We start from the raw sequence: 26,802 nt of genomic DNA on the forward strand, positions 1-26,802 counted from the left end.
AGCAGATCCTGATCCTCACCCACAAAGCTGCCCATAGCTGTCATTTTCCTAACCCCCTGCTCTCAGGGCACCTTACTGTCCCACCAATCCTCCTCTGGTCTGATAGTTCGGAGATGGGGAACAAAGGGTAGAGGGGCTCCCCGTTTGGTCATTTCCTATTGTCTATGCACCAGCAGAAATGGAAACAGACCCTTAATTACTCTGAGTCACTAAACACCTTTCAATCAGTTTTTCAGGAGAGGGCTTCCTATCCCTGAGGTTCCTGGTCAAATTTCAGCTGAGAAAAAGGCACTTTACTCAGGGTAGTTGTTGGCATTCACTGTCAGATGAGTTTTTTCAGACAGATGAATTTTCTATTCTCCTCCCATGACTATAGAATATTGCTATTGTCATAGCATTTATAAATCATAAGTCAAGCCCGATAGAGTCATATGCAGTATAACTATAGGCATTGGTTTTCCGTATCTTGAGGTAAAGAACAAGGTAGCCTGAAAGGTAATTAAGCAGCTTTACAGAAATGTTATGAGTCTAAAAGTTTTTAAGATGCATAGTTTATATCTGCTTGTCTCAGTTAGTTTCAGACTAAGAAACAGCACAAATCAATGTGCCTTTACGGTAATTTCTCTTTCCTTGGTTACTACACAGTTAGACAAACACTGTTTCTAGCAAAGCAAAATGGCTGGAGTTATCTTTTTTGTACTCTTGAAAATATTTAGCTCTGCTCACACAACATCTGAGACCTTGATTAAGCAAAGACTATATATAGCTCTTGGACAGAGAAACAAAGCAAAGTTTGCTGAGCTGTGCAAGGACTTCTCTAAACAGTAAATATCCTTCCACAGTTTGAGTAGTTTGCTGCACCTACTGGGGAAATATGAAGTCCAGTGTAAAAGTAAATGGCCACATTTCACGAAACAAAGGATCCCATCAAGTCTGGCATGATATATTTTCTTTACTATCTTTCTAGAAAGTACATATGTTGGAGTGAAAATTACTTTAAAATAATCCCACACGTTTCCTCTCTGGCCTGTTGATGAATGTAGAAAATAAGGTGAGATCTACTTATTAATTTTACAGAAACTCTGGCAGCAGCTCTGTCTTCTAAATGTTCCTGTCCTTCCCATTCCTTTCTAAGCCAAATCTGATGAAGAAAAATACTTCTTTGTTCCTTGTCTACATCTCCTGAAAGAAATCTCAGTCATCTCCTGGTCTAACTGCTGCTCCTTCCCCAGTGCAGAAGTTTGTACCACAGCATCAAATACCTTCTCCTGACCTTCAGAACCCGCCACATCACATAGGCCAAATCATCCTCTGCCCCCCTCTGGGGCTCCCAGCACCTGCTCTTCCTCTTACCTGAACACAGCCCCTCAGTGAAGAAGACTTCTCCACCACAGCTTTCTCACCCAAACCTCCCTATTCCCTCCCAGATAAAAGTAATTTCTTTGTTGTGCTGATTGCTCTTCATCTCTCATTTTAGATACTTGTCCAATATGCTATGGTAAAATACTTTGATCATATGATTAAAAGGGATTGATTGAATATTTTGTTTGATGGATTTTTCTACTTGAGGTAATGCTGTGAAGGGACCTTGGGATACTTTTTGTGTTGAAAAAAGGTATTTTAAAAATAAGTATCTTTTCCTGTGGATGTTTGTACCTGGAAACCCAAGTATTGTGCCTGTGAGTTCAGTCCAAAAGTTCATTCTGCTGCTTCACTGTTCGTTGCAATCCCTTTAGCTAAGCACTGAGTGGGAAACATCTTTCATCTGCTTCACTGAAGAGTCGAGAGGTTTTGATCAGCTTTTTGGCACCTGGAGCCAAACTAGTAGAATTTGCAGTGAAGTGACTGAGATACAGTCACATATTCAGTTCCCTTTCTGCTCTGGAAGAGCAGTGTTCCCATTAGCCAAGGGGCTAAAGGGATGTGAGCATGATAACACTGTAGAGATGGCTACCGATCTGTAAAAGAAGTGAAACACTTAACTCCCACGAAACTGAAAAGAAACAAAGCATCTCTATACCTTTATGACTTCCATCACAAATATCTGAGTTGCTTCTGGAAAGTCTAGCAGGATGTTCTGTATCAGTTAAGCAATTTTGTGTTTACAAAGCGCCAGATAAACTTAAAGGATCAAGGGTGATTATACTGTATTGAAGAGCTTCCAAAAACTGCCATTAGTTCATTATGGCATTAGTCAAGGTTATTCAGGGATTACTCCACCTCCCTCCTGATGCACAGACCATAGAACCTGGACGAACTGCAGGGGTCTGAAATGATCTTCAGAGACTTACTGAGATGGTCACCCAAGCACTGAATATGCTCTTAGGAAAAATAGTCAGCATGTGCCTTTTGTGTTGCCTTCCTGTGTATTTTAGCTCACAGGTTTCCAGCCTTTGACTTGGGGATCCTTGGGGGAGTTGTATTGAAGGAGGCTCTGCAAGATAACCAAGAAAACTGACTGGGCTGTGACTGGCTAATTTGCTCAACTTTCCCTGGAAAACAATGAAGGTACCAGAAACTAAAAAGGACTGGAAACCTGAGGTTTTAATCAACTGCAGTATTATGAATGAAGAAAGGAACAGCTTTTATACAGCCCTTATTGCTCTAAGTAAAAAAGCATTGCTTTGCCTTTGACAGGGTTTGGGACTTCTTCCAATGGAAAGTACAGGCTCTCACAGGTAGCCCACTGATCCTCAAGGTTTCCTGATCTATTCCATGCTGGTCCACTTTTCAGATGGAAACCATCCTAGATGGGTTCCCATTGCCCTCTACTGAAGCTCTGGGCAGTGGCTACCAGCAGGAGTATGAATGTAGTCATGGTGTTACAGCCAAGAAGGAGAACAGTGAACTGGAAAAACTGAGAATGAACAAGGTCTTGAAACTGTGCATTATACTGACAGAAACACAGAGCTTATTTTGGTTTTACAAGAGGAAGATTAACAGGTGACTCAAACATAGTCTATAAATACTCACATGGAAAATCAACATTTCATAAGCAATGCTCCTAAACCTCACAGCAAAGATACAAGAGCCACAGAATAAACACTGCAAGTTAATAAAGCGAGACTAAGAACAGACTGCAATGAATGTAATCAACCATGAGTGTAACTTTCCCAAACTTCTTGGTTAAAGCCACCTTCCACCATCCCCATTTTCTAGATATAATTACAGACTGATTTTTTCTCACCAAAAAAAAAAAAAAAAAAAAAAAGAAAGAAAAAAAAAGGGAAAAAAAGAAAGAAAAAAAGTTGTATAGAAAGGAATTCATTTAGGTCCTGTGGCTAGTGTGACAGAGGAGGGCAAAGAAGCTCACCAGGACTCTTTCTATCTTTACGATCTCTGACGTCTCCTGCCAAAGGCTTCCAAATGCCATCTTATTACAGTCACCTCCCTGCTCTACCTCGTGAGTGTGAAGCAATGTATCCCCTTCCCTGACAGTCAAACTGCCCCGATGCTCATATGTCGTGATGTGCTGTCAACACACTCATCATGACACAATAAGAACCACATTAACTGAACTTAATAGCAAAGCAAATATCAGGAAGAATACCACACAAACTGGATTATTTTCTTATTCAAGTCATTCATTAAAACCCTCACCATTTTCTCACTTATCAGAGGTCACCATCAAATTTCCAGCTGCCACTAAATTTCCAGGCACAACACAGACCTGGTGTATCCACGAGGTCTTTTTGTCACAGAAATTAAGCCTCATTTGTGAGCTCTCCCCAATGTCATATTAATCATTTTGACTGTCCTGATTTTATCACCAGAATCAAAATTTTCTTTCTTCCTGGTGAACATTCCTTTTAAAGTAATTTTGTTGTGGAAACAAAAAATATTTACACAATGAGGAAGATGGATGATTGGATGACAAAATAAGTGCTTTTTAAATGCTCATTATACATCTATTGGCATTGGCTGTCTCATTGTGAGCTACAGGCTGCAATCATGGGGACACACAGTAGCCGTGTTTACATTGCTGCAAGAGAGACCTCCGGAGCCAGCAGCACAAGTAGGAAAGCAGCACATGACTTTAAAAAAGAAAAAAAAAATACAGGAAAGAGCAACAGCAGAAAAAAAAGTAATGTTCTTTTTGGCCAGCAGCAGACACTGACTCTGCAAACAGCTGTGCCCAGAACCCATCTGGGGGTTAGTTACAGTCCCTCTGCCCGAGGTCACCGTCTGTGCTGTGCTCCTGTCCTGGCTGGAGAGGTGTGAATACGTCACAGCCTCACACACACCGGGGTGGCAGAGCAGGGGGGACCGTCACTGCCTGGTGCTTTGTGGGGAGCAGTGGCAGGAGGTGAAGCATCATCACTCAGAGCTGACAACAGCCCAGCTCTGCTCACAGCTCCACTGCCTGAGGAAGCTTTGCTTCACAGCTGAAAAATTGTAGCTGGGACAAAAATATCTGTGATGGCTGCATGTATCCCACATCCGCCCACCAGCCTGGTCTGCCACCCTGCCCCAAACACTGGTGTCAGCACATGCAGGGAGAGGAGAGCAGGGAAAGGAGAGGCCAGGAGCCGGGCTGCAGCCGGAACTGGCTGCGTTAGCCAGCTTTGCCAGGGGTGGGTGTGGGAAAGCAGAAGAGGTGCCAGAAGATGTCTAGTCAGTCCATAGATCCCACAGACCAAGGTTGTGGTCCTCTCTACTCATGGAAAAGGAGTCCTAAAAGTCTGAACAAGAGGCAGAAGACTCCCTCTGGAGATTTGCAGGCACCACCAAACTGGGTGGGGTGGTTGACAGACTGAGCACCAGTGCTTTGATCAGTGGGACCCTGGGAAACTTGAGGCCAAGAGAAACCTCCCTGAGTTTTGCAGAGCCATGCAAAGCACAGCACCAAGCTGGAATAACCCCATGCGTCAGTTCAGGCTGGGAACCAACTGCCTGCAGAGCAGCCCTACTGAGGGGGACCCATGTGTTACCTTGAAAGATTAAATATGAAACAACAGTTCCCCCTTGCCACAAACGAGGCAAACCATTCCTCATAATGCATGAGATCAAGGAAAGCTATCACCCCTTCTCCTTGGTGCTGGTGGAACTGCACCTGTTTGAGCCTCCTGTTCAAGGTAGGGAATTTGGACAGGATCCAGCAGGTGAACTGCTGAAACACTCGGGGCACAGAGCACTTCTCCTGTGAGGAGAGCTTGGAGGCATTACGCTTGCTGGATCTGAGGATGATGAGGTCAAGACAGGTCCTAATAGCAGCCCACTATGCATAGGCATTAAAAAAGATGATGAAGTCAAGCACTTCTCATTAGCAGCAGTGATCAAGGTAACGTCCACAAGCTGTCACTTGGAGATTAAACTGAGCATTAACAAAAACTTCTGTACCAGAGGACTGGGACAGGCTACCAGACAGGCTGTGGTGTCTCCACACTTGGAGGTGTTCAAGATGGCAGCAGCAGAGCCATGGTTGATGCAATCCAGTGTAGGCTCCAGCCCTGTTTTGAGGAGGAGTTTAGATTAGAGACATTCAGAGGTCACTTCCCACCAACATTTCAACAAGTCTATGAAATCCTGCAAGGGGTACTGTGGTCCTGACACAGGTTTTAGTGTACATGCTGCACAGTCCCCTTCCTGCTCAAGGCAATGTCCAGGTCTTTACCTCACATGTAATGCCCTAGCACATGTGTGATGTCCACAGCTTCGCACTTCCCGAAGAGACTCATGGTAAAAGGTCTGCGTGCTGTTCTACTGCATTGGCTGTCCTGCCTCAGTGAGACTTCTGTGCAAAAGCCAGCTGAAAAGTGGTTATTTTTAACTCTAGAGGAAAGGCTTTATTATAATCTGGAGCTGGCAAAGTAACAGTGTCAAGTAGACACATCCTCTCCAATGTAAACTCCTCAGCCATGAAAAAATTCCAGGATAATTATTAGACACAGTTGAGCATGTAGAAAGAACTCAAATGCTCCACCCCAGGGCATTTATCTGTTGTAGGACAGCATGAAGCATGAAATACAGTCTTTCATTTCCCCTGGAAGATTTTAGAGACATTTTAAATTCCTGGAGAGGAAAACAATTTAAGATTCTTCATGTACTCAAAACACCTTTCAATAGTCCCTCAGAGAATGCTTAGTACCTCACCAGAATCACAACTTACAGCTACAAGATCACTAGTCCTTCACAAACACTATGCTTAAAAATACAAAAAATACAAGAAAATACAAAATACAAGAAAACATTGGCCATTATTATTATTATTATATTTGTTCTTTGCTTCAAAGTAAAGCTTCCATCAAATGAGGTTTTTCTTATAGAAATGCTCTAGTTAGATGATTCACACAACAAATTCATAACTAAGAAGAAGATAGACTGGAAAAGGGACTGTGGTTTTCTTTTATTAGCTACATGTAGTCTGACTGTAATTATTCCCAACTGGAATATTTGTACATAAAAGCAATTTTGCAATGACAGTAATTTGTACAATTATTCTAATAACATGTTATTCCCTTAATTTTTATAAACAAATTCTAAGACTCTTTTTTATTGTGTTTGCACAGCAATTCTCAAGTCAAATAATGAAGCCTCCCAAGTTCCCTTCAAGGTAAGGTAAGGTGAGGTGAGTGGAGAGTGATCTCTACTTCTGGTTACAAATGCATTTATTTCCTCAATATTCCTTTCTCCCTCAGGATATCCTGGATTTCCTGCTTATACAAGGTGTCATCTCTTGTCTCTGCAAGTCCTGTGGGGCAAGTTAACACATTTGTATTGACGAGTTAATACATTTGTATTAACTTCATAGGATGGCACAGAGTGTGGATGCACCTTACACGTGCAAATATCCCATCACCATTAGGTAACGAAAAAGTCATCTTACATTGCAGGAAACTTAAGGGCAAACTGACATCACCACAACATGATGGATGTGTGAATAAATGCCAGGGTGATAAGTCCCAGTCTAGCTCTCCTTAGCAGCCATACAGTAGGACCAGGGAGAAGCCATCTCTTTCCAGGTAGGATATGCAATACTGAAGTCTGTGATTTCACTTTCTTCTTACACATCCAGGGATAAATTTAAGAATTTTTTACAAAAAGTAGTGGAGTTACAGAAATGTCAAAAATGTGCAGGTGGAAGAAGAATCACAGAATATCCTGTGTTGGAAGGGACCCACAAGGATCATCGAGTCCAACTCCTGTTCCTGCACAGGACACCCCAAGAGTCACAGCATGTGCCTGAGGACATTGTCCAAACACTTCTTGAACTCTGCCAGGCTTGGTGCTGTGACCACTTCCCTGGGAAGCCTGTTCCAGTGCCCAACCACCCTCTGGGTGAAGAAACTTTTCCTAATATCCTAATATCTGAACTAGAGACTTTATTTTCCACATAACAGTGGGTACATTGATATGACTTTACAATAACTTAGTGAGACCAATAGAAATGTGACAATTTTGGCACATTCCCACACAACACAGGGCAGTGGTTTAAGACACTGTTGTTTCCAAATCTTTTAAGATAAATTGCCAATTTCAAGTCTCTTTAATATACAAATCATCTGCCCACTGAGGTACCCTTGTATTGTGGATAAAGACTTCCCAGAGAGGAATGGGATAGCATCTGAGGGCACAAACAGTGATGAATACCCTCAAACAGGACAATCCCAGTGACCAAAGCACATCTTCACTTGCAAAAAGAAGACTTTTGTGGGTTTGTTTTCATAGTGCAGTAACTAACCTCAGTGCACAGCCCTCCTGGGGGGTCATTATTTTGGCTTTTCCCATGATGTAGTTGGGGGAGGTCAGCGACAGTTCAGATGCACAGTATTCAGTACTGCTGGCTACAGCATGGCAAAAGCAAGCCCTTTCTTTCTTGCCTCCTCTAGGTCTGACTGTCAAACAGCTGTTGGACTAAAGAGACAACAGATACCAAGGATATAATCAAAGCTCACTGTAGCAAGCAGAAACTGTTGTCTTCAGCAGGATTTTGTCTCAGCCTAGAAGCACTCCCGTATTTCACAGCAAAGACAAGCACAGACTTTCAGAGGAAGTTTTTCTATTGTTCTACTTTAATCAATCAGTGCCAATTAATGAACATTTAGTTTCAGCTCAAGGAAGGAATGACAGAAATGATTATGTCCTGAGACAGACATCCCATCAGCTTCTCCACATCATTAACTGCCTCAGATGAATTGGCAATCAATTAACTGAGATTAAAAAGTCTAACACACAAACCATCTTAATTCCCCTCTCTAGAACCAGGAAGACACAAAATTACTACCCAACCTCTGCACATATTCATATAAATACAACCTTACTCTGTCCATAAAACAGTTTTTCTGGTTCATCCCAGGATATGGGTTCCTCTGACACTGAAATACATTGTGGATTTGCTCTTAGCTGACCCTGAGCAGGGAATGGGATAACCACTCCTGACACGTCTGTTTATAAGGCATCAGCTAAACAACTGTCTTACCACAGAATGATTCAATCAAGAGCTTTGTGCTATAGATACATGTTGCCCATCGTAAAAGAAATTTGTGGTCTTGAAGACAAGCTATTGTATATAGACTAAAGATGTAAAAATTATGAATACTAGTGTGCAATAGGATAAGGTTGATAGTAGTTTTAGTGTAGCTCTGCCTTTCTTATTTGACTTAATATAAATATTTGTTTAGGATAGGGTGCAAGGCACCTGAATTCCCTGGATTGTGCCAGTGAGATCCCAGTGCTATAAACACTGGAGATGAATCAGATGAATCCTGCCAAACACCTGCTTTCATTTATCAAAACAAGGTTAAGAAACTTGGTCACAATTTATAAACATCTCTTGGGAAGGGTCTTTTCTTGACACAAACAGAAGCAAGGTGGTAACACTGAAGGGGAAGCTGAGTGCATCCAGCAATGTCCAGCTCATAACACCTGGTGTGAGCAGTAGCAGTCATGGAGATTATTAATGGTGAGACAGCACCATTTTTTAATGATAAATAAATAGAATAAAACCAAAGTGACATCATCTACTTAGTAGTGTCAAGCAGTCAGATTTTTCATCATAGCTGCTTTTCAATAGTTTCCATTTATTTGAAGTGGCTAGCATTTTGATTTTATCATTATACCTGCCTTCTCTCCTTTTTTTCTTCAAAAGCATAAAATAAATTATTCTAGAGTTCTTCTTCCTGCAGGTTTCTTGTTTGGACTGTCCTAACCTTAGCAGTGAGTAAAATTACAAGGTTATAATTCAGCAATCCAAGCATGAACTGCATTGAAGAACTGTCCCTACCATTGGTGCCAGTGTACAGCGTGACTTGGAATCCATGGGGAATTCCAGAGAAAAAGCCACATTGTGATAATATTTACAAAAGGGGAGGGATGGCCTCCTTGAGCAGCTTGCTAACTGCCCAAATCTAGGAATCAAACAGTAAGTAACACAATGATGTGGGGAGATGTCTCTTGGTGAAGGCTGTGGGCAGCACACCAGGTGTTATCCCAGCTCAGCAGCAGGGAGTTGGGAGCAATCAGACTATGAGCTTTCAGTGAAAAGAAATGTGCTTTTAGTAAGGGTAACTTCTTCTCCTGCTATCACCCCTCTGATGGTCTGAGGCTTTGTTCCAGCCTGTGGGCTGTCCTTGTTTGCTGGGTCCAGCCTGACAGTGTATCTCTGCTAGGTCCAGCCCAACCCAGCTGGGCATGGGTAAATGTGACCAGAGGACTTTTGCTCTGCAGCCCCTCACCTGTGGGGATTTAGATGCCAGAAACTGCAGATGCAATCCCGTGGCTCCTCCTGATGAGGGGGTCATGCTGCAGCAGGCTTCAAACAGTGACCTGGAGACCCTGCAAGGGCCCAGATTGCTCCTGGTGTTATTTCCTCTCCAGTGGAGAGTGATTGCACTTCACAGGCCAGCTGGCTATAGATGTGACTTTTGGGGGATTCCCATCTCTACTGGACATAAAAATAATGGTTGAAAACCATTGAACTACATAAAGGCAAGAGCCTTCCAGTAGCCTTGAATATGCTATTCATTGAGGTCGGAAGCTGCTATGGAATTTTTCAATACATTATTTAATCTGGGCAGCCTGAGCTCCAGAAGCAGAGGGAGGAAACCCTTCGACTCTGGAGCCAGGGGCCCTCGGGCAAGGAAAGGGAACATTTTCAATGGCTTTTAGAGGACAGATTGGCCAAGTCACACATGTTCCAGCAGTTCACTGGCAGCACAATAAAGCTAGAAAAGAAGTGTCAGGTGAGTTTTCTAAAAGGGCACAGATTGCTCCCTACTCTGCAGCATGCTAACATTTGGGCATTTGTGGGTTTTAACTCCCTCATGGCTGGAAGGCAACCTCTTAGCACAGGGATTTTTGGCCACCCTAAACACAGAGTTAGCAGCAGCTCCTCAGCGGGCAGAAACCTGCTGTGGCACCCACTTCTCAGCAACTGAGGTGTCCCTAGTGGGTTCTGGGGTGACATAGTCCTGCCCTGAGAGCTGCACTGCCTCTCCACGCACTTCCACCCACCCACTGCAGGAGTGCTGCACCTCTCCTCTCACCTGTGCCAGGAGGCGAGCAGCTCCCTCTGGGAGTTGTTCTTTCTTCAAGAGAGAAGAAATGGCTTTTTTTTGGTCTTCAGTTTGCCTCTCAGATGGATCAGTCCCAGGATCTGAATCCCAGTGTGGAGTGGTGGTGCCAGCACAGTGTGGGGAGCAGGGAGGGAAGAAGCCAAGGGAGGGCTGGGGATGGATTCTGCTCTCAGCCTAGTGAGGTATGAATACCACTGATTGTATAGCATGGTCTTAACTCCAAAGAGACCAGTGTCTAAACAGCTTTCCATGAACCACTTCTATATCTTCCTGCCTCGATGGCATTCCTTCCCTCCTTGTGCCTGTCAAAGTTTGCTGACATTTTGTGCATACAGCATCTTCTTTTCTAGTCCAGAAAATCTGGAACCTTATTAATAAAGCAAACAAACACATGAAACAGTTTTGTTTCATTTACTCCCAATATCCTAAGGGAAAATAAAACAAAACTTCACTGACTGGTTCCTGAAGGGTGTGGGAGCAGCTCTCAGTGGGGAGAGGTGACCCAGAGTGGGGGAGCACCCAGAGGACACAGCAACTGTCTTCCCTCACCCTGCAGTGCACAGCTCTTCCCAGGCCTTCTGATAAGTGTGTGTTGGGACAGAGCTTCAAGGGTGATGTCTTCAAGTCAAGGAAACAACATCACCAAAGAGGGGCCTATTCAATTTTCTGTCCTTCAAATGCCAGTGGCCTTTTTGTGGGTGTCTTTGATTTTAGAGACTGGTCGAGGAATTTGTACTTCACACTCAATTGCATCCAACTACTTTTAAAGCAGAGACCATTGCCAGCCCAAGAAAAATAATCTTATCCCAAGGCCTTGAGAAATGCAGTGGCTGTTTTTAAGTGTCTTCCTCCATCACAAGCAGCTCTTTGTCAAGGGCACCCAAGGCTAACCAACACTGATAAGAGGATCACATCCCCTGCTGCTGCAAATGGTCCCACTGCTCCAAGGGAATCAGGCTCTAAAGCAAAAAAAACCACAGCCCATTGGAAGGCCTTGTCCAGGCAGGGCTGAGGCAGAGCTCCCTGCCCACTGCCAGGTACCCTTGGCACCAAGGGATGGCAGTGCTCACTTCAGATTGCACAGCCTGCACGCTGGCTTTAGTCCCAAGGGAAGTGGCGTCATCCCACACCGGCAGGGACCATCAGTTGCATTTCCCATCTTGGGGCCAGTTAACCTCAGAGAGCCAAGGGAAGGGGAGACTCCCCCTGGCAAAGGTGCTTTCTGCAGCATCCATGAGGTGGGGGGAAGCTGGGACATAAGGTCAGAAAACAAACCCTAACACAAACAGAGTTGAAGGAATGGTTGGATATAATTTAACTGTGTTTCAACAATAAGAGGCAGCCCATGTCTGAGCATGTGTTTTAACTCCCTGCAGATATGTAATAGCTGTGGCGGGATCCTGGAAGTGCAGAGAAACAGCAGAAGAGAAAAAACTCACCATCCCCTTGATAACAGGAGCCTTGAAGGAAGATGTGCCCCATGTCCCCAAAAGATCTCCCAGTGACTGTAAATTGCTTTGCTAACTTTTTTTTTCTGGATGCACAGTTTGCAGGGCCTTCTCCTGAAAGGGGCCCTGTTAGTGCACCATCCCATGCCTGTTTCCCCACCTACATCCAGGGCAACTGGGCTGTCCCCACAGGAGCACTGGGAAGATGGATTGGTTAATATTTGCTTAGTGCTCTGGAGATAGCACTATATAAGTCTAATTACATTTTATGCCCTCATGTGATAAGAATGTCATCTTGGATTAGAGGGGATTAGTTGTTAATGCCATTCCTGTACATACCGGTCCCCTCCGGGGCTTTGATTTCTGCTGAGAAGGTTATTCACTCTGCTTTCAAATCAGTAAGGTCCTCCTAGTTATGGTAATCGTGGAAATCAAAGGTTTTTGGTGGATGAAAACAAGACTTGGTGGATACCTGACTATGCCTTCAGCCAAGCATAGGTGTGTGCTCAGTGACTGATGGTGTGCACTCAGTGACTCTCTTGCTTTGGCATCCCTAAACCTTCGGCAAGGCCAGGGGAAGGGGGTGGAGCATGTCTCCTCCCTCTGCACTGAGTTCCAAACACACCACCAAGTTATTAAGTACAAATCTAAGTTAATGTTTAGCTCTTGCCCAAAACACGGTGATTGCCAAAAGCCAAAACAGAGCGGGAAGCCACACGCTGGTAATGATTGCAGGGCAAAATGCTACTGCAAGGACATTCCCACATCCTCGGGATGCCCTCCAGGGAGTGCTCCAAGCTGCAGACAGGTCCCAGGGGGATGAGAAGGGCCTCTGGCTCCCATGCTGCATGGCAGGAGCAGGGCAGCTCACAGGGATTTGGCTTTTTGGAGCCCATTGCAGTGAAGCTTTCATCCCTTCCCCACAGTGACCCTGACAGCTCGCAGGGAACTTCCTGGAGAGCCAAGGCCCTCTGCCCTGATTGCAGAGGTACCATGGATTAAACCAAGATCCCTTTCAAGGATCCCTTTGCAGCACTCCCAGTTGCTCCAAGCATTGGTTTACCTCTGGCACAGGCTGGATTTCAGCTTCTGGCTCAGAACAAAAAGGATTGTCCTGTCCCCACCTCCCACTAGCAAGGGTTTGTCCCAGAGGAAAGCCTGGATCCGTCACCTATTGCTGACCACGCAGGAGCAGCCGAGGTTAGAGCACAGGCTCCTCTCCGCAGCAGAGGTGAAGGATGCCATCTCCTGGCTCTCAGCCCCCAGCGGGCAAGAGCAGTTTTGGCTTACCAGCATGATGAAGAAGCTCATTGGAAAGGAAAACCTGCAGGGACTTCTTAAAAAAGCTGCATTAAACTTTCAGAGACAGATCCCACCATGGTCCTTTAGCAGGGACCATCTGCAGCCAAGTATAAAACAAGGAGCTGCAACAAGAAGTGGTGGGAAGTGGTGAACAGCAAAAGGAGCCCTTTTTGGTTCCAGGAACACCCATGACAGTGCTGAGAGGGCACAGCTGAGCGAGGCAGAGGGTGGCCAAAACTTCAGTCCCACCTCTGGGGAGGCTCTGAGGGCTGAGGCTGCTGGGAGCCAAACTGGGTCAGACTGGAGGTGCTTCTCCATCATCAATGGAATGCAAAAGCAAGTGGAGCTTTCTGCTTACCTGGATTGGCTCTACAAGGCAAATAACCACCTCCATTTATTTCTTACTGTTGGCCAGAAGAGCTGGTCTTTTGCAAGACAGGGACTAAATTAAAACCACTGTCACTTTGGGTGGGTGTTCTCTGTCCTCCCAGGGCAAGAGGTGCTGGGGTGCAAGTGGGGGGGCAAGATGTTTGAGAAAAAAAAGCTTAGTTTGGGGTTTGAAACCAGACATGTTCCATGGAAGACACCCCATGGCACAAGAAGCACAAGGGGCAGCTGCAAGGCAGAGTGCTGCAGGACATGAAGCTGAAGATGCCACCAGGGTGCCCTGGCTTGGCACAGCCTGTCCAGAGCCTCAGCAGAGCCATCACCCTGGGAGCCCTGAGCATCACATTTCTTTGGCTGCAAAGACCAACCTCCCTCCCAGCAGCTACTCCAAATGCAGGGCATGGAGCCAAGCTGTCAGGGAAGCCAGCAGGATTCCTTAGCAATTTTATCAAACTCAGCATTTTCTGGTAGAACATTTCCATTTCAGTGAGTCAGCAGCCTTGGAAAGAGTCTGTCTGTCTGTCAGCAGCAATGAAGCTCGAGGGGGCACACAGGGAAAGGCCCCTGGGACACACACCTGACCTGGCTGCGTGGACACTGCTCGGGAGGAGACATGCAGTGAACTGCCCCACTTTTTGGCCACTTCCCCTCCAGTCTATTCCTTGTCTATCAACAGAGAAGCTTGTCTAAGCTGAGTTTTCAGATTAAGTGGACTGACGTGCAACAGGTCAAGATAACAGGAGGATTCTGTTCTTTCACATGCTTGATCACATCATCCCTTTGTCAAAACTAGGCCTGGAAACAAGTTAACTTTATTACTCTGACTGTTACGTTTTCCTCATCTAAAGTTTTCTTGCTAAGCCCAAAATATCTTGCCCTATCCAGAGAAGAGATTAACCCCCCCGTGCTTTTGCCTCTTGCATATTTGAGGGCTGCTCTCATGTCTCCCTGAGCCCCCCTTCTGTTGCCTGTTATCCAGCCCAGGTCAAGCTTGCTGGGAGTCATCATGTCCTTGCTAATCTCTGGCCTCCCTCCAACCTGCCCATGTCTTCCCCAGTGAGAAGCCAGCTTTTCTTCACAGACCTTCTCTGCAAACCCCCAGTCCCTTGTTCCAACAAGTCCTGGCAAGGATTTACAGCCTGTTGCTCAGCAGGGATGGAGTTGTTCTTGTTGTTGGAGAGATGGAGGAGATAGGGCAGGGGATGCAGGCTTGGGGGTAGCCAGCAGGTTGGAGACTTGCAGAGAGACCAAAAATGCTGTCAGCTCCCACTCCCTGCTCCCTCTCCAAGAGGGATTTTTACCCGGGGAGCTGAACTGTATCTTCCACATCAGCTTGCAGTGCTTGAACCAGGGCTTCACCTGTCCTAAAAGGGGATGGCTCCGAGGCGGCTCTGGAGGGGCAAGGCAGGAAGTCAAACTGGGCTGGAGACTCCCAGGACGGACGAGGATCCTGAGTCCCTGCCAGGGCGGGGCTTATTTTCCTTCCTTTCTTTTTTTTTTCCTTTTTTTTTTTTTTTTGTTGTGTGTCTGCTACCGAGGATGGGCTAGAGCAGGACTGACACATGAATCTCATCGGGAAGGACTCGGCTGCTCCTCTTCCTCTGACAGCAGTGGCTGCAGGGCTGTAGACTGTAGCAGTTGCAGGTACCTCCTTGCAGGAAAAAGCAGGAAAAAACTGGCAGGGAGTGGAAACGAGTGGCAAGCAGATTAGAAACCCAGCTCCTATTTATAGAGCGGCAGTCAAGAAACTGCCCCTGTGACAGGGACATCCGTTTAACCCTTCTGGTCCCAAGCACCAGCCCATCCAGAGATGCTGAGCCAGCCCAGCCTGTGCCGGGAGGGAGCATTCTGGAACAGGGGAAGCGGGACCCTGCGCCAGGGCACCTGTAGAGGGGGCAGGAGACAGGTCCAGGCACAATGGAGCTTACAGGGGTCATTCCTCAGCAAGGCAGTGGGGAGAGAGGTGGAGTTATGGGTGTTAGGAAGTTGGGTCACCAGACAAGGAAAAGAAGTATCCTGCTGCATGGCAGACAGAGAGAGACAAAAATATTTCTTCTAAGAGGGCGGTAATGAACATGTTTTAGGGGCAGCTCCAATGTTTCCAGCCCCCTAGGCTTCGGTAAATTTGAAGGTAATTGCAGCCATCCCTTCGAAGGCCACTGTGTATCCCTTGCCCAGGAGTGGTTGCTGATGCTCCCACAGGGCTGCTGCCTCCCGCAGGAGTGCACACGGCCCCTGCCCCCTGCTGCTCCCCACCATGGTCTCCCCAGAGCTCAGATGCTTCACAGCCCCCTCCACATTTGCAGGGATTTGTTAAATGTATTCTGAAGCTCCCTCTTGGCTGTTACTCTACCTGGTGTCACTTATGGGTGTCTTTATGCCATACACCGTTGTTTTATACGCTGCCATGGCAAGACTTTTCAGCCGTTCCCCCACTTGCTTGTGTCAATAGCTATTTTTACAAGATTGCCTTTCTTTACTTCTTAATTGATCTAAATCCTTTCCCTTAGCTTTCTTGTTAAAGGTGGATTTAAAGGAAAGGAGTTCATTATCTCGGACATTTTTGAGTCATTATGAATTTCATCCCTCTCTTCATTAATTACTCATTACCCCTCAGCTCTGGAGGGCTGCTTTGTCCCCGATGTGTTTGTGAGCAGCTTCCCTGGCACCCTGTAATCCCCCAGCCCCGCTAGCTCGGTCTGGTTTACACTGCCTTCGCCGTCCCTCCGCTGCCCGCACGGCTGCTCCCAGTCTCCTCCACTCCCAAACAAGCTCCTGCCTTTCCTTGTGCCCCAGCACTGTCTCTGCTGAGCCCTGTGGCCCCGGGTCCCTCAGTGGGTTGAACCCCATGAGCGTCATCCCGTGCATCCCGCCTGCCCCAAGGGACAAGCGCCCACTCCCACTGTCCCTGAGCTGTGCAGCGAGAGGAGTCCCTGGCTCCTGGTTAATGGGCTGGCACTCGAGTCTGGACGTAAATAGCTGGGGTTTGGGAAGTGGTGGCTCTGCTGGGCCTGTTTCAGTACATGCCAAGTTATGACAAAGCAGCATGGAGAATGGAGTAATGTTGTGTAAGGGCCCTGGGACTAACAGGCCAATACTTCCCAAGCCTTTGGCTGCAGTCAGATCCCCAGGGAGAACCTGAAACGTGAGCATCTCCTGTGCTGCAGTGGTCCAGGGGACACAATGGCTGCAGTGGGTGTCACTGTCCTCCCATCCTCCCGGCAGAGGAAAGCCATGCACAGCTGGGCACTCAAATGCTGACCCCGCTCTGAACCAACCTTCTGCAGCCCGTTTTACATGCACATACCAGCTGTAATCCCGTGTTGTCCACAAATGGATCCATGACTGGGGCTCACAATGAGAGGTGGCCTTTCTCTGGACTTATACAAGCACACAGCCATCCAATCTCTGAGAGACCCTCTCCATTCCAGTCTCATGCTTGGGTCGATTTCAATGCCCCTGCTGCCCCAGCAGCCTCCCTAAAGCTTTGCAGGACTCTTTTTTCCCCCCAGAGCAGGGGATGGTGGTTTATGGTCTGCCTTCTCCCTGAAGTCAGTGTTACATCCATTTCCCTGAGCCTTCTCCCAGCAGGCTCCTGCCAGGGCTGGAGTGCACTCGCTGGGGTGGGCCCTTTCCATACTTCATGGAAGTGCATGAAAAGGCAAAGCACGAAAAATGTGTTGGGTTGGTGAAGGGAAGAGAGGGCTGTGCAATATTTGCTCGGAGAGGGTAAATGAGGGTTGCACAAGCAAGAAGTTGGGTTGCACAATCAGAGGCGGTGGAATTATTTAACCTAAGTTACCACTGATCAACTGACCTGGACTTTCTCAGGGTATTTAAATTCTTTAAGTGGAGAAAATTGAGGTAAGACACCTACCTGGTGCAGGAGTACAACTCTGCTGACATGTCCTGACCCACTCCTTGGCACACCCCTTAGTGGGAGGGAAGGGATCACAAAATCATTTGAGGGGGATTGCAGAGGGAAGAAGCAGCAGCAGCTCAGACTCTTCAGGACAGAGAAATGAACTGAGAATGGGCTGCAAGTGCTTCCAGCAAGTCTTCACACTTGCCAGGAATCTGCTAGCTACCTTTAATGGCTGTAGCAACTCCAATCCTGTCCACAGGGGTGTGCTCAGCAAAACCCTCTAAAGAACGGATTACAGCCATTCCTCATTCTCCATCTGTGAAGCAGTCATGTGGCTGAGGACGGGGACTTAACCACAAAGGGGATAAAAGGGACAGATACTTTCAAGTGAATCAATAAACACTCTCCTGTGCTGCTGTCTCATCCTAAAGAACACATGAAAATCCATAGAATGGTTTAAGGTTGGAAAAGACCCCTAAGGTCACCAAGTCCAGCTGCTAACCCAGCACTGCCAAGTTCACCACAAAATCGTGTCCGTAAGTGACACATCTACATCTTTTAAATACCTCTACAGATGGTGACTCAGCCACTTTCCTGGACAGTCTGTTCCAAAGCCTGACAAATCTTTCCATGATTTTTTTTCCTCATATCTAATCTAAACCTCCCCTAGTGAAACCTGAGGCCATTTTCCTATCATTTGTTACTTGGGAGGAGAGAACACCTCACTACAACTTCTTTCAGATGGTTGTAGAGAGTGATAAGGTGTCCCCTGAGACTTTTTCTCCAGAGTGAACACCCCCAGCTCCTTCAGCCACTCCCTGTAGTATTTATGTTCCACACCCTTCCATAGCTCCATTTCCCTTCTCTGGACACGCTCCAGCACCTCAATGTCCCTCCTGTAGGGAGGGGCCCAAAACACAGCATTTGAGGTGCAGCCTCACCAGTGCTGAGTACAGAGGGGCAATCCCTGCCCCAGTCCTGCTGGCCACACTATTGCTGGTACAGGCCAGGTGCCACTGGCCTTCCTGGACACCTGGGCACAGCTGGCTCATGTTCAGCAGCTGTCAGCCAGCACCCAGGTCCTTTTCCAATGGGCACCTTTCCAGCCACTCTGCCCCAGCCTGTGGCACTGCCTGGGATTGTTGTGACCCAAGGGCTGGATCTGACACTTCACCTTATTGAACCTCATACAACTGTACTCAGCCCATGGATCAAGTCTGTCCAGATCCACGTGCAGAGCCTTCCTGCCATCCAGTAGCAACACTCCTGCCCAACATGGCATCATCCGTGAACTGAAGGTGCACTTGATCCCCTCATCCAGATCATTGATAAAGACATTAACAGAACTGACCCCAGCACTGAGTCCTGAAGAACACCACTGGTGACCAGCTGCCAATTGGATTTGACTCCATTCACCACCTCTCTGGGCCTGGCCATCCAGCCAGTTTTTAACCCAGCAAAGAGTGAACATGTCCAAGCCATGAGCAACCAGTATCCTCAGGAGATGCTGTGGGAAATGGTATCAAAGGCTTTACTGAAGTCCAGGTAGAAAACATCCACAGCGCTCCCCTCATGCACTCAGCGGGTCACCTTGTCACAGAAGATCAGGTCAGTCAAGCAGGACCTGCCTTTCACAAACCAGTGATGGCTGGGACTGGTCCCCTGATTGTCCTGCACATGCCTCATGATGGCACTCAGGAGGATCTGCTTCATGCATTAAGTATCTCAGCCTTTGTCACTTTATTTCCCATGCATCCAATAAAGGATGGGGATTCTCCCTCTGGCTGTTAATTGCTTTTTTTCCTTTACAGCAGTAGCCAGATTAAGTTCTAGCTGGGATTCAGCCCCTCTAATTTTCTCCCTGCATAACCTCATGACATCCCTGTAGTCCTGTAGTCCTCCTGAGTTGCTGCTCCTTCTTTCAAAGGTCACAAACTCTCCTCTTTTTCCTGAGCTCCAGCCCAAAGTTCCACCAAGCCAGGCCAGGCAATATCCCCACTGGCTCTTTTCTTGGCACATGGGGACAGCCTGCTCCTGTGCCTGTAAGATTTTCCTTCTTGAAGAATGTCCAGCCTTCCTGGACTCCTTTGCCCTTCAGAACTGCCTCCCAAGGGACTCTGTCAGTTGGTCTCCTGAAGAAGCCAAATCTGCCCTCTGGAAGCCCAAGGCAGTTGTTCTGCTGACTCCCCTCCTTACTCCTCTGAAGCTCCATCATTTTGTGATTGCTGTGGCCAAGACAACCATCACATCACCCACAAGTCCCTTGTTGCAGAAGGAGCCAGGAGACTATTTCCTTCTGCTCCTGTATTTCAATTGCATCCCATAAAACTTTCACCTTCTGCCATGCTCCTCCTGTAGCAAAGTGGGGTGGCCCATGCTGGCACCCCCAAATGTGCAAGTCTTGGCACCAAGGCCTTTATTTGTGTGTCTTCCACAGAGAACAGCCATGGTCAGATCTGGGCAGGGAGTGCCTGGAGGCACAAGCCAGTGCTGGGAGAAGACAACTTCTCCAAGAGGAGCTCTGCATCTGGCTGTGCTTGGTGAGGAGCCAGACACAGCTCCATCATGACCTTCTCCCTTATAACCTGAGCAACAGCATGAGGACTTGGAAAAACCCAGTCACAGGTTATGGAGAGCCACTCTGGAGATGGAGTAGGCATGTGCCCAGCCTCCTCCAATCCAACCCAAGCTGCCTGGTGCTCCAGAGGGCAGGGAGACCTCCAGCCATGCACACTCCTCTGCATGAGTCTTGCACAAACTGCCAGAATGACCAATTTCTGCATCTGTGGGATGTCCCTCTCCTCAGCTCCCACAATGTGTTTTGCAAGGACTGACCATTTCAAGCATGTCAGTAAAATCCAGCTTTGCAGCTTGGGCTTTCTAATACGACATTTGCAATGCCTCAGCCTTCAGAGCTTTTCCAACCCCCTCAGGACTCTAAGGGTAATTTAGGTCAGCACCTGGAGTTCTACAAGGCCCAGATGAGGTACTACTCTATTCCTTCTCTCTTCCCTTTCTTATAACCCCAGATACCTGGCACTGCTTGAGAAGATACATGGAAAGTGCTCTGGGAAGAAGCCAGGGTCACTGGGCAAGGGTGGACCTTCCCTCCTACTGTTCTGACACACAGCAGAGTCAAAAAAGACCCTGTCATCACAGGGGCAAGACGGTCCATCTGCAGCAGGGAGAGCCATCACTGCCCCTTGCTCCCAGCCCAGCCCCCGAATCTCGATGCAGAAGGGTCCCTGGGCTGGCATGGGCAGGGCTTGGTGACAGCCAGGAGTGCCAGGGCTGCTGTTAATGCTCTGTGACACTCTCCATATATTCTTCTGCCTAGGAATATTCACACCAAAAGCTTCCCCTACAAAACCTGAACCTCTCGTGCACTCCTGGCTTCCTTGCTCCCACCACAAGGTATTTGAGGTAAAAATCATACCTTAGGGGACTCACTTCCTGAGTGTAGAGCACAGCTTCACTACAGGTTTTTAAATTGTGATGAGCTATTATTCCCACAGGAAAACACACAAATGCTTGAGTGCTCAGGCTGCCCAGACAATTCAAATTCAAGTTGTCATTTGGTACCAGGCACAGAGACCTGTGCAGCTCCCCGCACTCCTTCAATTCCCCAAACACTTCATCACCCCTCTCTCAACACCACAGATATCCTTGCAGCCCTTCCTCCTTGAGTTACGTGACTTTGCACGACCATCAACACAACTGAGTCAAGTAAGACCAAATCATTTACAAGCACAGGTTGGAGTAAGGAGCTGTGTTGGACAATTAGTTACTTGGATGTTTCTCCCCCAGGAAGAAACCCAACTTCCACTTACTCTAGGGCAAACTCAAAAGGTTTTATTTTAATTTTTTTTAGCAAATTCTATCACGTAAATGTTAACAAAAAACATCTGTACAATTGCCATGATACACTCAAAAGTGAAACAAATAAGATATAAATACAGATATGGATGTAACATGACAAAAGCGGAAAAAATAGAAAAAAATACATGCGCATGAACACGGTGCCAACAAAGTCATTTCTCATGGCTGGCATTTTTCAGAGCGTTTTTCACTTCCCATCTAAAACATTGTTAGCAACGTCCTGCTGTATACTACAAAGGTCTATTTTCCTGTCCCTTAATATGTAATATTATGCTTGATAAATAAAGGGGTGGGGAGAAAAGGTTCTGATGACAAAGATGCAAGTTACATTACTTATACAGGTTATTGGTAAGCTAGTAATAAGCAATTAAAAAGACAGTCTCGTATTGTATTGTAATCCAGGCAAGCACACATAGTGTACCTTAAGAAAGCCACATGCCTCGGTATTTCTGAACTACATGAGAACTACAGTACGTAGACCTGTGGGGCAGATGGGGCTGGGATTTGCCCATGCCCATGGAGCACTGGTGCAGCCAATGGCAGAAAAAACATCCACATCTGAGATTTCGGCAACCTTGCAGCCAAGAGCTGCTGTCTGCTGAGAGTTTTCTCTCATTCAGATTTTTAAAGCATGGTGGGCAAAGAAAATACACTTTTTTTTCTTTTTCTTTTTTTCTTTTTCCCTTTTTTTTTTTTTTAAAGTACGAAAAATTGAAGCCCTGCATAATGGGCAGCAAGAAAAGAAAAGGCAGCTGCAGTAGGTGGCTACTGCCAGGAGAAGGTGAACACAAGCTTCACCGGTGCAGTGAGGCACTGCAGCACGCAGACCTTCCTCTGCAAGCGTGTGTGGACACTGATTTGTAGCCAGAGAGACCTTTATGCTCGCTGAAGGGAAAACAAGATGATTGTACAGCTTGTTGAAGCCAAAACTGGAGATCAGAGAGGTGACATTCAGAGCTAGCCCTTTGAGTACTTCAAAGGAAACACAAAATAAAAACTGGGTCATGTTCAACATACTAAACAACCCTACTATGTACATTATCTGCGATGATTTATAAATACCTAAGCAGAATGCTCCTACTGTGTACAGGTAGAACATATCCTAGAGTACTCAAAGGATGGACAGTCCTCGACTCATGCAGTGGAATTAAGTAGCACATTAATGAGCATCTGTTGACAAACAGAACTGAATCTGATTCAGAAAGTAAGGCCTGATTCTACCCTTTGCAGCCCCGGGTGTGCCAGTGGCCTCGGGAAGCGCAGGCTGGCCGCAGGCGCCTTTTCAAGGATGAGCTTTGACCCCGACTGAGGTGTCAGGGACATTACAGTGTGTTCACTCTCAGTGCATACCAACAGGATTTTATAAAACATATAAAATCATTTGAGAAGGAATTCAATTCCTGGAGATTTGCTACAGTGTGCCATTCAATGGAAAAAAACAAAATCAAAACCAACCAACAGCAAATGATGATGGACCAAGCTCCATCACAGCTGGGAGGGACTAATACCACCTGGTCAGCTATGCTGACCTTCTGAACCCTAGAACTGGAACAGAAGATGCTGAACTGAGATGGGGAGAAAGACAGGCATAAATACTAAGCAGTTAAAGAGTACAATTAGAAAAAAACAAAAAAAAACCAAACAAAAAAAAAAAAAAAAAAAAACCCAACACCCCAAAAAAACCCTAGCCCGCTACTAAAAGTTCAAACAAGACAGCTTAACTGCTGCCAACAAGTCAGCTGAGTATTTCCTCAAAAGGAAAAATAAATTTGTGCTAAAATCAAATTTGAATCATTCAAAAAAATTTAAAAAGAGCATTCTAATAAGCATACCAAAAGATGTGGAAAAGAAATGGTCCACAGAAAGGCAGACACGAACCATGGAGCAGCCAATATCCCCTGTAGTGAGGATGGCTTTTCTGAGCCCGTGGAAAGACCCTGGGGGAATCCCACAACACCCAGGAAAGCACAGAGTTTCTCCTGCCCTAGCATTACTAGCTGGGAAAGATCAGGGAACTAGCCCTGCAGCCAGCAAAAGCCTGCACACATACCAGGAGCAAATCACCTCCTCTGCTCTCATGTGAGCAGGGAAAGGGACCAACAAGCTTTGCAGCCCAGTGCCACACAGTCCCCCACCAGCCCCAATCTCTCTTGAGATGAGGACTGGGAGAAAAGCTGGCACCTAGCATCAGCTCCCAGCTTAGCTCCTCAGGGGTGGGGCTGAAACACACAGGGGTAACTGATGGAAGGGGCTTTACCCTCCCCTGCCGCAGTAACGGAGTCTCATGTTCTCAGTATGTTCCCAAGGTGTCCCTTCAGCTCCCCAAAGGGGAGATGGAGGAAGCTGGAGAGACTCCAAGGCATTGAGAGCAGCCAGGGAACACACATCCATCAGCACAGCTGCAGCCATAAGCTGCAGGCCCGCGGTCCTCTTGCGTCACTGGCACTGGGAGCAAAACCCCAGCTGTGATCCATGGCAAGGTTTGGGGTGGGCATGCCCATCAGCCAGGATCCCGCCCAGGGCCAAACACAGCATGTTAATTAGTGAGGTCCTGCCTTCCCTGGTTACAGGCAGAGCCAGGGGGAGCTCCCCCTTTGCAAACAGAGGGAAGAGCGGTGCTGTGGGGTATTTGATTGCTGCTGGTTTGCCTCTGACCTGGTCTGCGTTATTAGGCTGCAAAAGGGTTTTCCCTGCTGCACCCCCACCCGGAGCACCCTGCTGCCAGCAGTGCCCAGTGAGGGACCCCCACTCTTCTGAAATGCAGAGCACTCAGCAGGCCTGTGTGTGGAGATGGCCACAAAGAAGGTTTCTAAAGGCAGTTAACAGCACTGCAGGGTCTTCAGGAACAGGAGGGGCTGTGGCAGGCAACCAGCACCATCCCAGCTGGCTCAGAGGTGCTTCCATGTGGTATTTCTGTTCAGATTCAGACACCCTTTCTGTCCTCTGGGATGAACATTTTGCCCCAAGTGCAAAGAAGTTGTGGGGACAAAGCCATCCAGCATCAGTGGATCAGTCAGAGCAGAAGATCAGCCCTTTGATGCTACAGATTTCAAGGAAAACAGCTGGCACTGAGGTACAGCTCTGCCAGCTCCCACTGCCCAGCCACTGACACACTGAGAGCCTAACCCAACCCCACCCACCCAACTCCACCATCCTATTTGCAGACATCGGTCCCAGAATTGGGTCTCAGGTTCCCTTTGGGGAGTAACAGGTAACCAGGAGAGTCTTTTGAACATATGAAAGAGCCAAATGGGTTGAGAGGGGAGAAGTATTTACAAAGTCAATGAAAAGAGCAAGTGCCCAGCTGTTATGCATAGCACAGCTGTCTGAAGAGCAGTTACAGAGAGATCAGCCCATCTGGGGTCTGTCAGAACTATGTACAAAACTCAGATGTTTAAAAAGAACCTACGCTTTCATTACTCACTTGGTATCTCTCAGTATTAAAGCATCTGAGGCTGGAATCACAGCCACTTCTGCAAAGATCTCCTCATGGAGAGCCCTGCAAGTTAGGCAAGCTGCAACAGGGACTACGAAACAGGAACACAAGACTTGAAAGAAGAGGAGGACCCAGTCAGAATGAGTGGGGGGAGAGAGCAGATAACTAGCACACAGAAACCAAAACTGGGTATGAACTAAACCAACAAGATTTGTTTGACTTTTACATGTGTCCAGGTTCTTGGACTCAGGGTTAGAATGCTAACCTAAACATATTTCTGAGATTTCAGCAGGCTATACAAATATGTTTAAGTACGGCTTTCTGATGTTCACTTTTAATGAAGACTGCGACACAGACCTTGCTTCCTTTACATTCAATACCAGTAAGATTCTACGTAAAAGCTTTTAAGGGACTAAAATACTGATTGCAATAAATATCTGCATGGCTTCCTTAAGCTGATGGAGCGTGCCAGTGAAGAGTAGCAGAAAGGTCTCTGAGAGGCACCGTTGATTGCTTCTAAGTCTACACATGTCCACAGATCTCCATTAACTGTGCGTTGAAACATCTGAAGAGGAGCTGCTGTTGCTGTTGGTGGTCTGGGCCCTCTTTATATACAAGTTTAGTAGCTTCATCTGAAAGAAAGAAAGAAAGAAAGATCAGGAGAAGATGCCAGAAAAAAACAGGTGGGCAAAAGTTGACTGCCAGTGTAAAAACTCGCATTCTGTGGTGAGCTAATTTTGGGGTGAGTGGACACTGGGCACTCTGGAGGAAAAGCAAAAGCAAAACTGACCATATTTCAGAACAGAGACAAGAGGCTGTGCCCAGTCCCACTGAAGTCACAGGCAGACTTAACGGGATTTAGAAAAGCCTCTTGCATTTCACTTCAGCAGCCATCAGTTCCCAGACCTCAATCCTGCAGCCGGATCAGGTCAAGCAGGATTCCCACAGAGGTCAGCAGGGCTGCAGGCACACTGGTGATCCAAGAGCCATGGGTCCCTGTCGTAGGAAACACCCTGAACTTTCCCTGCTTTATAGAATGTTCTTTTTCAATGACATTATATCTTCACTAACGTGGTACCTCTAGTGCAACTGCAGTTGTTATGACTATATACTTCCCTTGCATGGGTTTGTTCTCTTTTTCCTCCTTGCCACCTTAACTCCAGATCCTGTCATGACTCATGTTTACATTTAACTTTAAAAATGCACGCACTCTGCGTAAACCCAGAAGAATGACTTACATGTTAATAGTTAGTGATGTGGTGGAGTATGTTTGTGGCACCAAGGATACTGGGATAATAAAGCCTCTACAACATTTTATATGGGGATTTCCTAACATCCCAAATATAAAGAGGTAAACCTCAGCACACTCAGCTGTCCTCTTTGCAGAGCAATTTGGAGGCACAATTGTAATTTGTTTATTGACAGGACAACACAGAAATAAAGTCCAAGTGCCTTCAGTCTTAAGTTGTTTTGGCCTATACCACACTTCCTTAACCATGACAGAAATTATTGCTTCAAAATGACAGCATGAAGCCCTCTGAACTAAGTAGCTATTCACATGCACAGATCTGTTTCAGAAACAAAAAACCGCAGAATTCATCTTAAAATTGCACGGAAATCTTGGGTATGAAGACTTAAAACAGCAGAAAAAAAATTTGTGGTGGCTTATTGAGCAGCTCTGAAAAGCAATCAAAAACCAACACAAAATTCTCGTCTGAAGGACAGAGCTGAACTAAGGGCTTGGATTCACTTGCAGCATCAGGTCAGAATTTGAGTTTTGCAGCTAGTGTGACTCCAGGGTACAAAGTCCATTGAAGGGGCACTTGAGCTTGCTGTTGTCCCAGAAGGGACACGTGTGCCCTGCTATTAAGGGTGAAGCTCTACCTGCATTTCTACCAGCCCTAATCAGAACTTGCTGATGAGAGGACCTGCTCTCCCACCATCGCCATGCATTCCCATCACTCTCTGCAC

At 46.7% G+C, this 26,802-nt stretch overlaps 1 protein-coding gene across 42 annotated transcripts in view; it reads right to left on the bottom strand.

Moving 5' to 3' along the window:
• Positions 1 to 21,346: 21,346 nt before the first annotated feature.
• The window catches only part of CLASP1 (cytoplasmic linker associated protein 1), a 173,814-nt gene continuing 168,358 nt past the window's right edge, over positions 21,347 to 26,802 (bottom strand). For all 42 annotated transcript variants that reach the window (XM_048310308.1, XM_048310310.1, XM_048310272.1 and 39 more), the window contains one exon: positions 21,347 to 25,463. In XM_048310308.1, the coding sequence (XP_048166265.1) occupies positions 25,377 to 25,463 (87 nt within the window). In that variant the 3' untranslated portion in view covers positions 21,347 to 25,376. The remainder of the gene's footprint in view (positions 25,464 to 26,802) is intronic.

Source organism: Corvus hawaiiensis, chromosome 7 (assembly GCF_020740725.1).
Source record: "Corvus hawaiiensis isolate bCorHaw1 chromosome 7, bCorHaw1.pri.cur, whole genome shotgun sequence".
Classification (NCBI taxonomy): Eukaryota; Metazoa; Chordata; class Aves; order Passeriformes; family Corvidae; genus Corvus; species Corvus hawaiiensis.